General features: G+C 42.2%; 2 protein-coding genes across 2 annotated transcripts; one reads left to right on the top strand and one right to left on the bottom strand.

Annotated features, from left to right (window-relative positions):
- The first annotated feature begins 536 nt into the window (after positions 1-536).
- On the top strand, positions 537-3,706 carry LOC119349347. The gene is made up of 4 exons (XM_037617359.1): positions 537-938; positions 1,650-1,699; positions 1,823-1,875; positions 3,028-3,706. Exons 1-4 carry the CDS (start codon positions 676-678, stop codon positions 3,397-3,399), a joined length of 738 nt encoding a protein of 245 aa, XP_037473256.1. The 5' UTR covers positions 537-675; the 3' UTR covers positions 3,400-3,706.
- Positions 3,707-4,404: 698 nt separating this feature from the next.
- Positions 4,405-11,179, bottom strand: LOC119349346 (probable protein phosphatase 2C 71). Its single transcript, XM_037617357.1, has 9 exons — positions 10,939-11,179; positions 10,345-10,850; positions 9,203-9,264; positions 8,872-8,941; positions 8,441-8,528; positions 5,477-5,646; positions 5,257-5,400; positions 5,040-5,168; positions 4,405-4,944 (listed from the first exon to the last, which is right to left on the bottom strand). Exons 1-9 carry the CDS (start codon positions 11,111-11,113, stop codon positions 4,777-4,779), a joined length of 1,512 nt encoding a protein of 503 aa, XP_037473254.1. The 5' UTR covers positions 11,114-11,179; the 3' UTR covers positions 4,405-4,776.
- Between the last annotated feature and the right edge of the window lie 1,499 nt (positions 11,180-12,678).

Here is a 12,678-nt window from a genome sequence, read left to right as displayed (position 1 = left end):
ATTTTTAAACGAAAAAAATTCAGAGCCATGTATAGAGAGGTCGCCTTTTCAGTATAAAACCAAAGTTACTGATTAGAGGAGGCCTTCCTACAGACACGGTTGTTCTGATCCCGAGCTCATGTGAGCTCAGATGAATAGTAAAAAAAAATATCTGAAAAGTCTGAAAAACATATTGTGCCAAACATTGACAAATGTTTTGATTGACCACCACTAGATGACATTCGTGGAAAACATGGCAAAAGAAAAACAATGCTTCAAAATATTATTTTTGAAATCATAAAAAAAAATTGCCACATCTTCCACGAATCTCATCTAGTGATGAAGCTTTTCACACAATTAAAAAAAATGTCAGTATTTGGCACAAAAACTCATATTTGTAAATTTCTTTTCAATTCTTTTTTATTTTACTGACGTGAGCTCGGAATGAGAACAGCACTTTCGCCTACCACTTTCCATGGGGAGGCCATGTTCTGCATTTCACTGGCCCAGCCCACCACGGATACTCGTCGAACACCAAAGTCCACCACACCCCCACAGGCCACAAGCCCACACGTCCCGATCCCCCCCGAAGCTGGCGGCGGCTGGCTGTGGCACGCGAGCACCACGGCCGGCGGCCATGCCCCAAAGCCCCTGAAGGCCGCCGCCGTCTCCGACGTGCCCTGCACCCACCACGCGATGCTTCCGGCGCTGAGACCTCGCCTCAGCCTCCCCCTCGCCCACCTCTGCCGCCGCCTCTCCTCGTCCTCTTCCGGCGAGGGAGCTCCACCCGCCGCCCCCACGGACGCCGCGACGCTGGCCGCGGCGAAGGCGCGGGAGGCGTATGCGGCGCGCATGGAGGCGTACAAGAAGGTGCAGGAGTTCGACTGGTCCAGCGGCGCTGATTGGAAGACCGCCGCCAACATCCTCTTCACGGTGCCCCCCAAGCGCAAGGAGTTCGGGTGAGCATTATTCGGCAGTAACCATAGCACATAACTAATTTCTAGGGGAGATGAATGAGCCGGGACACGCATTGTTCGGGGAAAGCTGAGGCGAATAGCTCGTATCGTTTCAGGGTTGATATCTGATGTCTGATTTAGGAATCTGTCATTTGAGTTCGGCATGGAACCTTGTTCGTGGAGCACAGATCATGGAAAAATCATGATGCATTTTGTTCTATTTTGTTTGCCTGTAAATCATACCCTTCTGCCAGGAATTACCCACAAACAAGATTTTCTTTTGTGAAAAATCCTACTTCGCTGAATTCAAGCCCTGAGAGGATTTTCTTTTCTCATACTGAGCTAGCAGTTGATTTAAACCCTAGCTATGTGACTCTTATTCTGTTAACGTTCAACAAATCATGCCTGAAATGAAGCTAGGAAAGTTCCTCATGTGTTCTAATAATAAGGTCATGGAAATACAAGTTGCATATTTCCTCAGAATGAGAAGGCGAGACGAAGGTCAATATTAGTACGGGAGGTCATAGTTTTTATCTCCAGTTCTTCCCATGGTGCTAATAAAAAACGTGTGTGAAATCTAGAATGCCTTTACAAAATTGAGGAGCATTCAATCTGCAACATTTTCTTGGAATGCTGGTTTTGGAGATGATTTCCATTACAAACATATTCCAAATGGCGGCCTTTTCTGATTTCTGTCATTCTTTTGTATTTCAGGCTTGACTTCCACCTTGTACAGCTCTTCTTTGTTTGCATGCCCTCATTAGGTTTGTTTCATGATAAACTCCATTCATTTCTGATATGTAGTAATCTTTGGGATGTCAAATGTGAAATTGCGAGTTCTTTTCAGTTTTCTATGTTTACATTGCGGCTTTTGTTTTGGTGTGCAGCTGTCTATTTGGTAGCCCAGTATGCACGAAGTGAGATCAAAAGGATGGAAGCGGTAATATGCTGTGATTCCCTCATACTGTGCAGTTTCCTTTGGAATAAAGGATCTCTGAAAATTTCAAATCTTGTGCAACAGTGGGCATAATTATGACCTATTGATATCTTATTATTTAGCGAACATTATGCTGAACTTGCTTTCATATATCAATGCTACATAACTGATCCTTTGGAGCTACTAGGTGAAAGAGTTTGACTTGTATGACAATTCTCTTAAGCCAAGAACTCTTAGTCATGATCATTCAGCCTTCTAACTGCGCCCTTGGGTTAAGTGTGGCCATGCTGTCAAATTGGTTAAAGCCCTGTGATGAAGTTTTAGCCTAAATGCACGTACAATGGAACCTGTTAGGTCAGTTCAAATTGTTAGTTCATGTGTTGTGGACTTTTCAAACCATCAATGTTATAGTGATCACTCTCTGCCAGATATGTTATTTATGTTCCAAGGCACATGTAGGCTTGTAGCACATTTTTCAGTTACATTTTATTAGGAGATCCTGCAGGTAGATACTCTATTTTGGACTTCTCTTTCTACATTGTGAAGCATGAACACACCAACCTTGTTACTTTACACTAAAAAGAATTGCACTCTACTACTAATGCTATCAGTTACTTACTAGAAACATGTGTGTTCCCTATGGGCTAAAAACGTTATGCTACATGTTTACATATCCGCAATTTCGTAGATTCCGGTGTTTCCACAAATAAGTATTAAGTGATTGGTGAGCAGTCCCTTTTCAATCCCAATTGTTGGTAGCAAATCTGGCTGTTGGTACGATCTCAAGGCAAACAGACCATCGCCATCAATTGGTTTGTTCACAGGAATTATTATGTGTGATACAGCAGATATATACACCTTAAGCAGTTACAGCTTTCTCAAGAATGTCATAGTTTCTGTTCTGAAAGTATACTTTAAATATCGAGTTGTACAAACAGTTGTTAATCTGAAGGTTGCACGTTTGCTCCAAATTCCATATATTTCAAGAGGAAACTATACTTTTATGTGGAACCATCGCAGTGTTCAAGTAAAACTAAAATTTGCATAACTCCAGACATTCCACATGTTATTCTGGCACTTGGTAGATTCTTGTAATGATATGAAAGGTGTATTCAGTAAACATTTACTGATGGAGTTTTATGTTGCTTGTCTCAGGAAGCAGAAGCAAAAAGGAAAAAAATCGAGGAAGTAGAGAAACAGAAACAACTTGAGGTCGACTCTGTTAAGGTGGATGCCGATTCGAAGCTGGCAACAGTTTTAGTCAGGTTAGATACACTGGAGGGTGTCGTTAAGGAAATTGCAGATGACAAAATGAGAAGTTCTGCCCTTACCAAAGAGGAATCTCTGAAGAAAGGTCAGACATCATCTCCTGATAAGGCCTCTGCTCCAAAAAGTGATGCAAGTGATAGTCAGCTAGCGTCAGTCAAGATTAAGGACATCAAGGATGCTACGAATTCTCCGCCAGATGCGACACAGCAGGACACTAAACGGGACAGAGGCAAGACAAATGGTGAGTCAAATAGTTGACATGCTGTTTTGGGGTGCTTGTAGTGATCTTCTGAAATGTGTTGTAGCCATCAGTTCAATTTGCAGTCTGTGGATCAGGCAAAGGGCTAGATCAGGTAGCACCTTTTCTTTTTGAGGGAGAACAGTTAGCATCATTTCTTTTTGAGGGAGTTCAGTTAGCACTTAGAAGTCATGGCTACGTTGATCCATTTGCCGAAAATTGTGGGAGCTTTGCTCCAGGTTGGTGTATATTCGCTCTGTCAACTATAGAGTAAAAACAACTCATAAAGTAACCTAATCCTGAGGCTAAAGTTTTATTTGAATTTCATTTTTCAAAGTTGCAAGTTTCAAACCTAGGAAAATAATTGTATGCATATCCATTTTTCTGGTTGGCCAAAACATGTTTATTGGTTGGTAGGTTGGCGTAGGCCAACCGTCTTGTGGTTCCAGGTTACACTGGATAATCATAACTAGAGTGTAAGATCTGATGTATTACTGTCTGTGGTGGTAACGCAATGTACCTAACTTCAGGTCTTCCCTGTGAAATACATATATATTGGCTCGTGTTGAGCCAGAATTCCTTGTATCATTTGTCATTTTTGCCCTTCCGATTACCATATCGTGCTATGGGCACTCTGGTCTATATATGTTTTCGTAGGAGGCCAATGAGTTTAATTTTGAGGAAGGAGTGTAATACTTGTCGAAAAACTTCCATTTGCTTTTTTCTTTGAGTACGATATTTGATTCTAATTTTGAAAATAAATTTAACTAATAAATGGTGAGGTATATGCCACAAAGGTTGTTCCACTGAAAACCTCTTTCAAATATGAATTTGATGGTATAAATGTTGTTTCATACTAGTTTATACTTTGTTAGTCAAATTAAGGCTAACAATTAGCCTCAAAATTCGAAGAGACCTTGTATATTTTGATGGAGAGAGTTTTTTCTTTCTTTCTGGAATTCAACGTGGAAAAGGTGTATCATCGCTAATAAAAGGATACAATTGACAGTGTGGAGATGTACCAGTAACAACTTGACGCCAGGAATTTCCGATCATGTGTTGCTCATGAATGTTACAGTTTAAATGCATGATTATATTTCAACTTTGACTAGATGGCTTGGTTCCTTCCTACCACTTCCTCACGATTCAAGAGCACAAAATTACATTTTCATGCATCATATTTCTACAGCCCAAAATTTACACACAGCACCAACACCAAACTTAAATTTATATCACTTACTTAGATAGGCGAATTGTGGTTCTTGAACTAGACTGCTTTACACAGGCGAACTTTGCACGTGTCGCAGTTTCTGAACTACTGATGCAACGCTTTCATAGACAGTGCGTGCAGCTGCCTGCAACCAAAATAGCTTGTCACCTCGGGGGCCTTCTATAGCTCAAGCTTCGGATCTCCGGACAATCGACACAACGATGGCTGTGTCGTCCAGTTTCCCCCCGCTGAAACCTAGGTAACCCGCCGCGACGGCAGAGTCTGAAAATGGGCTTCTCCCTGCTCCAGACCTCCCCACCTCATGTGCCCTGGCAGCAAGGTGCTCGGCCATCTCCTGCAAGTAGAATAGTCAGGCGCGCCATCATTTAATCTTGAGACCGAGATTCAGGGTATTTTCTTTTTATTTAGAAAGCAAGTTGATGAATCTACCGCTGGCTTTAGATCTGCCTGCAAAGATTTCGAGATCATGGCTGCCATTTCTTGTTCGTAGACGTTGTCGAAGAGGCCATCGGTCGCTGCTATAATGATATCGCCTTCCTCTATGTCAATGGTATAATTCTGAAAAACTCAGTGGAAACAAGAGTGTTGATTTTCAATTATTTATATGGTGCGAGTCTAGACTTGGTACCAAAAAAAAAAAGATCACCTCTACAAGGGTTAAGGGATCAACCCCTTTCTCGATTTGATGTGGAAAATTGAAGCCATAAACCATTGGTTTTGATTTTGCGCATACTTCTCCATTCCTTATCACCAGAAACCCCGAGTCTCCAATATTTGATACATGAAGAAGCTGTAAAAATGATAGGTCCAATAAGTATGACACAAGGAGAAATAAGAACTGCGGCGGTCTTGATAAAAGAACAGACCTGGCCATCAAAGTGAGCAACTAAGACAGTCGAAGAACCAGGAGAGCTTGCTTCTGCTGCAGCCTTGGAGAGAACTTGCTCAGGCGCAAGCTCAGAGCCTCCTTCACTTTCCGCAATTACCTTTTTACAGCCATCCATAAGCTCTCTTGCATAAAGCCCTGCGTTGATTCCTAAGTACAAATATTACAACAACAAAATTAGCACTGTGGCATGCCTATGAAATTACGAATAACTATGTGCACTGCATTCCAAATACACATTTGCTAGACGTCAGGTAAAAAAAATGAGCTAAAGTCATGATGTTTATAGTTATCCTGAGATCTATGATGCAGTTCTTAATGTTGCCAACAGTACAAACCTATATTGACAATAATGCGCCCTAACTTGAAGTCTGGAACACACATCTCAAGAAGAAAATTGTCTGCACGTCTCATGATAGAGGCTGTGAACAAAGGCTGGCATTTAGGAACTAGGACATTATAATCCCCTAAAGAGTGATGATCCTACTTCTTGTACCCAGAGCCAAATTAAACTGATGTAAACCTTTGGCTGGGAGTAGGTACAAGTATAATGTGTTCGGTAGTGCACATCTTAAATCAATACTCATCTCTCGGATCCTGCAGTTTTCTACTTTTTCTGTTTCAACTTGTCAATCTACATCCCCCGCAAAAAAAAAACTTGTCAATCTACATATTTATCCACATATTTCTGAGGTATAAACATACTAAATATTTTTCTCTTGCAAATAAACATATGGAATTGTAATCCATCACATCTTATGAACTAATTATTACACAAACAAAATAATAAGAGGTAAGAGCACTCAAGGCTTGACACATCTCTTAAGTCTATAGTTGGTGCACATGTCATGCTTTGCTTTTCCAAGGAATTGAATTGTCATTTTGCAGCTCAATGGTCATTGTCTAACCCTTAGAACTTAGTTCTTGTCATCATCCCGGCACTGGTGGTACTTGATCTATGTACCTTCTTATAGCATCGGATGCAAACCAGGCTAAATGGGTTCTTGATTTCTCACTAAATTGTCATAAGTACCTGCTTGCAGCAATATTTCGAGAGAACTTCAACTCTTATTAAGCTTCCAGGGTCCAGAAAAAGAAGATTTATGTTTTAAACCTGAATTATGCAAAAGGTGTTTCTTACTACAAAACAGCATCCCTATCTTATCTATACTCCTATATAGTGTACGAGTAGCAAGTCATATGAACCGTTGGATCTTCCTAATCGGACGGCTCAAATTTAATGGCTTGTGTTACTGGTATACGTGGCTGCATATAAACCGTTGGGTATGTTAATCTGATGGCCTACATTGTAGGGATTCGCTGCGCCATTTCCCCGTGCTGCCAGTCTGCCACTCTCAGATGTAGTAGTACTCTCTAGGGTGTGCATGCATGTGATTCTCCTTGCGTTCTTTATAGCCAAGACACTATCCAGAAATTTCCAGCAAACTCCGGTGATGCATGCAGGAGTAGAGTAGAGTGGCGCGAGGAGTACTAGCAGTAGCAACTAGCAAGTACGCATCATGATGAGAGAGAGAAAGCATGTGATGGTGTAGCCTGGGTAAAGGCGCACAAGCTGAAACAAATTAAACAGTGACGAACAAAGTGAAAATGTAATATATGTACAGCTAAATAGCTTTTACTTTCTCTTATAAATTTATTTATTTTACAAATATTTATTACCCTTGTTTTCTTAGTTTTTATCAACAATTATGTGAAAACTCTGATTTGTAAACAGACACAATTAATGTTTAAATTACTATTTTATTTCTAACGATAAATAACTTGCAAACCCATTCTCTCTGTTGCTTAATCTAATATTTCCTCCGATCCTTAATAAGTATCACAGTTCTGAACTGAAGTTAAACTTAAACTTTATCAAGACAAACATTTGAGGACGAACCAGGTATACTTTTTCTCATGGTATTCTATATTGTGTAAATTCGGTATTTCACGGATATATTTATTAAATCATGCAAAATTTTATAATTAATAATTATTTAGTCAAATCATGATACTATTTAACTTTTTTTGTGAAATATGATACTACTTTTTTTTTGAGGGGAAAATATGATACTACTTAAAATTACCCACATGTATGTGTAGTAATAACTACATCTACACGTGCATGGCACGTGCCATTTACTAGTATTGGTATATGTTAGTTACTTCTGCTGAACATCCACAGAAGGTAGAAGTAACGATCAGTCAATAACTTTTCCCCCACATATCGATAGTCGTCTTTCTACTGGCTAAGCAAGGTACCCGTGCTACGGTACCAGAAAAAAAGAGATGGAGCATGGTTAACTGAAGTAATATGTCCAAAAAAATTAGACCACAAATTTGCCTGCTGACATGAACCATTAGAAGTTAAAATCTAAAGACAGAAGCTTGTTGACATGAAAATGAGTGAAGGGATTGGGTGAGGGGTGAGGGGAGATGGCATCCGGCAGGAGGCATGAGGTTCTGGCGGGGATCGCTTGCTGTTGTACATACGTTTGTATGCTCCCACTTTTCAGGGCTTAGAGAGGAATGTTGCTAAAGTTAACGGACGACCACCAACAGTGAGTTAAGACTTATGACCAGTTATCTTATACTCCCTTTGTCCAGAAATATAAGGTGCAGAATTATATGGATTGAGCATTCAAGAATACTATTACTACTGTATTTTTGTTGCAAAAATTTTATGTTATATACCTTGTTACTAATTTTAGGGAATTTACAATTGAAATTATAGTCAAAATTATGCAATGGAGACTGTACAAGGTCAAGAGTGCCTGATATTTCTGGACAAAGGGGGTAACAAACTGCCTTTGTAAAGCAATCTAACATTAAGATTTAAGACTAGCATCACCAACTGAATGGGGGAATTTGGTGTCTAGAAGGTCAGGCATGATACATAAGGTTAAACTACAGAATCAAAACCAAAGAAAATCAACCTACTAACCTTCAAATGACCACTGACCAACTCCATCTGCCACACCAAACCAACCATTGTCTTCAATAAAATAAGCATCTTCTCCGCCTGTCGCTGCCTGGGAAAATTATACAGATATCACAGCCAAAGCGTCAGCGGGAGCTTGGAATAGCATTACGATGGCCCATGAGAGAGATAATAAAATATATGTTATTGGTAGCATTGACTGACACATGGGCAGTTCTAGAGGGTGGGCCAGGTGAGCCCAGGCACACCCAGAAATTTTGAGAAAAGTTTAGGACCAGGTCTACAGAGTAGACTACAGCCCATCAGAAGGCAGCCCAGGAAAATTTGGTGTGCACACCAAATTGACATTATAAATAGGTGAAATTGTGTTTCTTAAAAGAATAAGTGAAATTACTTCAGCCATTCGGAAAATGCAGATGCAGGATAGTTATTACCTTCGAAGGATGAGGCAAGATTGCAGCACCTGACGTCAACAAAAGCGCTGATGAGGCTACTGGAGCCGTCCTATATATGAACATTGAACATGACAGAATGATTAAATTGTTCGTTAAGATTGTGTTTAAAGTTTAAATACAGTAAAAGCCATAGCATAGGTTTTGGTTACAGAGATGCATAACTATATGAAGACAATATATATGCCGAATTCATCTTCGCAAGCAATAGCAGCACACAGCGATTATACGGAAAAGATGATGCTGACCAGTGACCACCTATGGTTTGAAAACTGAAATACTTGAAATAAAAGTTAGATGAAGAAAGTCGTACTTATCAGAACTCTTCACTTCTGAAGTGTTCTTTTCCCAATCCACCTTGTTGTGAACTTCTCCCTATTGTGGAAAAAGGAGCAACGGTTAGCCGCTAACCTGCATGTATCCAACTGAATACCACCAAGAGATATCCAATTCATAGAGTAAGTTCTACGCGCACAAGCCAGAAGTAAACGTCTTGCTCAGAAGGTTATTTCCACTTTACACTTAAGTATCCAGATCATAGTTTCAAGGTGTATGTTTGCATCACTTCAACTGGTACTGGTATGTATGCATTTCATGTGTTAATTTCTCACACAGGCAGTGTTCTTTAGTATAAGATGTGGTCCCTAAGAAGACATGGTCAAGGACATGTCCACTTTGCACTTAAATTTCCAGACCAAAGTTTCATGGAGTATGCGTGCGTCACTTCATCTGGTATACCTATCTCGTATGTTGATTTCTTAGAAAGGCCCTCTTTTCGGGTATGTAAGCCCCCCTCATATTTTGGATCAAACTAGCGAAACATAAGTGGCTACAAAAGAGTATAATATTGGATTCGTATTTGAAATAAGTTTCTAATGGTATGCTTTTTGTTATGCATAACCCATATTTTATTTGTTAGATTAATGCTGAAAGTTTGACCAATAACGCGATGGGCCTTAAATACTGGACCCTGAGCCCTGAGGCAGTAGTACTATAAGACGTGGTCCCTAAAATATATGGTCAATTAGAAGAGGAGAGAGCGAAACAAAAATATCATGACAGCAACACACGAAATCAAGCATGATCCAGAACATCAACAGATGGGGAAAGCGATGGCCCAACAACTGATTCCCACAAAAATAAACATAAAAGGGTATGGTTTGTTGGAGAAAAGATAAAAGGTTATGGTCCGTGATCACTCGAAGCAGAAAACCAGGAGTATGTTCAACGAATGCTGAACGCCTTTGTTCTGTTTGGGGTGTGTTCACAAGCTCAACTACCGTAGCAGGGTCTGGAAAAACGACCATGAATGTGAACTACAGACCTAGATGAGCTGATTAACAATTTTACAAATTTACTGTCTTTTGCAGCATCTCTGAAACACTATCTATAGTACACAGCAAGTGAAGAAATCAGAGAGAAATTGTCTGATTGAGCATGCGGAGGAACACATACCGCTGTTGGTGGGATGGTAACTCTGGATTCCGTGGCCCCTTGGTCGTCGCCTCTAGACTCTGCATCCACGCCAGTGTCAGAATCCTGAGTGGCAGAGCCTTCCGGCGAAGCTCCCGCATCCGCATCCACCTCCTCCAAACCAGCCGGCGCCGTCGTGTCCGATACCACAGTCCCACTCTCCTCCAAGGCACCAAGCTCAACTCCATTGCCGTCAGTATCGAGCTGGCAATCGGCCGGGAGAACCGCCCTTCCACCAGCCAGCTCGGACTCCGCTTCGACACAGACACCGACACCGGAGCCGACGGTCGGTACCGGCGCCTCCGACGAGGCCAGCGTCTCACCGGCGTCAGCTGCCGTGTGTGGAATCTGTGGATTCGGCTCGTCGACGCGCAGCTCCGGCCGCGGCGAGGCCGGGGCATCCGCGCCGGGCCCCGACGGCTTGTGCTCCGGGTGGTCTTTGACAGGCGGGTGCGCGAAGTGGAACACGACGCTCCCGTCCGCCAGCTCTGCGGCCACGGCAAAGGACTTACGCCGGGGCGAATCGAATCAGGCGGGGAAGGGGACGAGGAGTGAGGGGGCGCCGCAACTGCTTACCGGTGGTGGAGTGGAGCTCGGGGACGGCGCGGCACGGCGATGCCACGGCCGCGGCGACCTGGGAGCGCGGCGGGGTCCGGCGGCAGGGCATGGGCAGCGGCGGGGGCGGGGGCTTCGGGGAGAGCTTGCCGGGGCGCAGGTCCAGCAAGCCCCCCGCGAGCGGCAGCTCAGCCATGGCTCAGCTCACCCCGCGCTGGAGACAGAGAGAGGGAGAGAGATTGTGAGGCGGAGATTAGTTTTCCATTGCTTGAACCAAGAAAAAGACTGTAATGGCGGCTCGCAGGACAGACGGGGCCGGCTTTCATTTTAGGCACAGTATGTTTTTTGTTTTTCCTTTAGACAAAGGCACTATGTTTTTTTTTTTGAGCCAACAAAGGCACTAGGTTTATTTATTTATTTATTTTGAGCGGTAACAAAGGCACTGTTTTTTTAGGGGTTTAAACCAAGTTTTATTGCTCAAATTTCACGAGTTGTGGGATACGCAAGAATAGTGGGGTACCATATCCATATATGTCTTCCCTGATCCAAAGAATACGAGAACTTGGCCAATCCATCAGCATCATTGTTGCTGCTCTACCTTGGAAAGTAAACTTACAATTAAAAGAAAGTGTTCTAGACTTAATCAGTTGGCCTCTGCCAGAGTTAGGCCTTCCCTACATGCAAGTGCTTCAACCGTCGCCATGTCAGTTATTACAAAGGCACTGGGTGAAACTGTGGAAGGCTAGACGGCACCATTTGACATACTCCCTCTTACCTCATATTTTTCATATGAGAGGTAAGAGTATATAATAGATTTGAGCCGTTAATTTCATAAAGTAATGCGTCTGAGTAACTCTTACCTTCTTACCTCTAATGTGAAAATAAGGGGTAAGAGAGAGCATCTTAAAATTTGCCTTGAAATAAACCCTAGCTCGGCCTATAATATAGTTGGGGTTGGGATCGGGCTTCTATTTCCAGACTTTGGGATCGGGCTATGGGCTGGCTTTGCGTGGGCTCTTACTGAAAATTCAGTGTTCGGGTCGAGCAACAAATCTCACTTTTGGCGGAGCATCTTTGGCACAATATTTAAACTTGACCATAATATTATTATTTTGTGGGGCTAGGCGCAACAAAAAGAGGTCTACCCCACCCCCCACCCCCCCATCCCGCCCAAAACAAATCCATTTACCACTTTCGGTTGTATGCCATTTACCACTTAATGTTGGATGTCAATTTTATTAGCATTACTTATCTTAAATCTAATGCAAAACAATGAACCCTAATTGGCAAACTCCAACCCTAAACCAGAAATCTAACCCTAACCCTAAATAAAAAAAATCCTAAAAAAAAGAAGAGAAAAGTCCACGTTACAACCCTGAACTCTAAAATCATATAAGATTCAACTCGAACTACAGAATCAGCTAGGGCTCAACCATTCCTTCCCTTGAAACTGGTTTTCACTAAGTAGGTTGGGTTTGACCCGTCGACCGTCTAGTCAATTAGCCTAGTGAGCAGCCACGTCAACCTAATGCCTTTTTTGGCCAAATATTGTCCAAAAAATGATACTAGAATTTTTTATATTTAAAAACATTACAACCGAGCACTTTTCCAGCCCTCTCGGGCTATTAGTATCTCAACCGTCGGATCTGCACTTCTAGGCGTTTTGGGCCATTGGATGCACCTTTCACCCCGCTGGGAGCGCTAAACAAACTGGGCCGATGCTCCCGCGACAAAATCAGCGATCTGCTGTTGTTTGGGCCT

This window comes from Triticum dicoccoides, chromosome 1B, assembly GCF_002162155.2.
Source record: "Triticum dicoccoides isolate Atlit2015 ecotype Zavitan chromosome 1B, WEW_v2.0, whole genome shotgun sequence".
NCBI classification, from domain to species: Eukaryota; Viridiplantae; Streptophyta; class Magnoliopsida; order Poales; family Poaceae; genus Triticum; species Triticum dicoccoides.
Note: the sequence above shows the minus strand (reverse complement) of the source record. Positions and strands in the feature narration are given on the sequence as shown.

What these genes read in the sequence shown, in the direction of transcription:
- LOC119349347 (XM_037617359.1), top strand. Translation starts at nt 676, where the DNA reads ATGCTTCCGGCGCTGAGACCTCGCCTCAGCCTCCCCCTCGCCCACCTC. An exon ending in CCCAAGCGCAAGGAGTTCGG is followed by an intron (nt 939 to 1,649) that starts GTGAGCATTATT and finishes TTTGTATTTCAG; the next exon opens with GCTTGACTTCCACCTTGTAC. An exon ending in TGTTTGCATGCCCTCATTAG is followed by an intron (nt 1,700 to 1,822) that starts GTTTGTTTCATG and finishes TTTGGTGTGCAG; the next exon opens with CTGTCTATTTGGTAGCCCAG.
- LOC119349346 (XM_037617357.1), bottom strand. Translation starts at nt 11,113, where the DNA reads ATGGCTGAGCTGCCGCTCGCGGGGGGCTTGCTGGACCTGCGCCCCGGC. An exon ending in GAAGTGAAGAGTTCTGATAA is followed by an intron (nt 8,942 to 9,202) that starts GTACGACTTTCT and finishes GTTCATATATAG; the next exon opens with GACGGCTCCAGTAGCCTCAT. An exon ending in ATCCCTTAACCCTTGTAGAG is followed by an intron (nt 5,169 to 5,256) that starts GTGATCTTTTTT and finishes TGAGTTTTTCAG; the next exon opens with AATTATACCATTGACATAGA.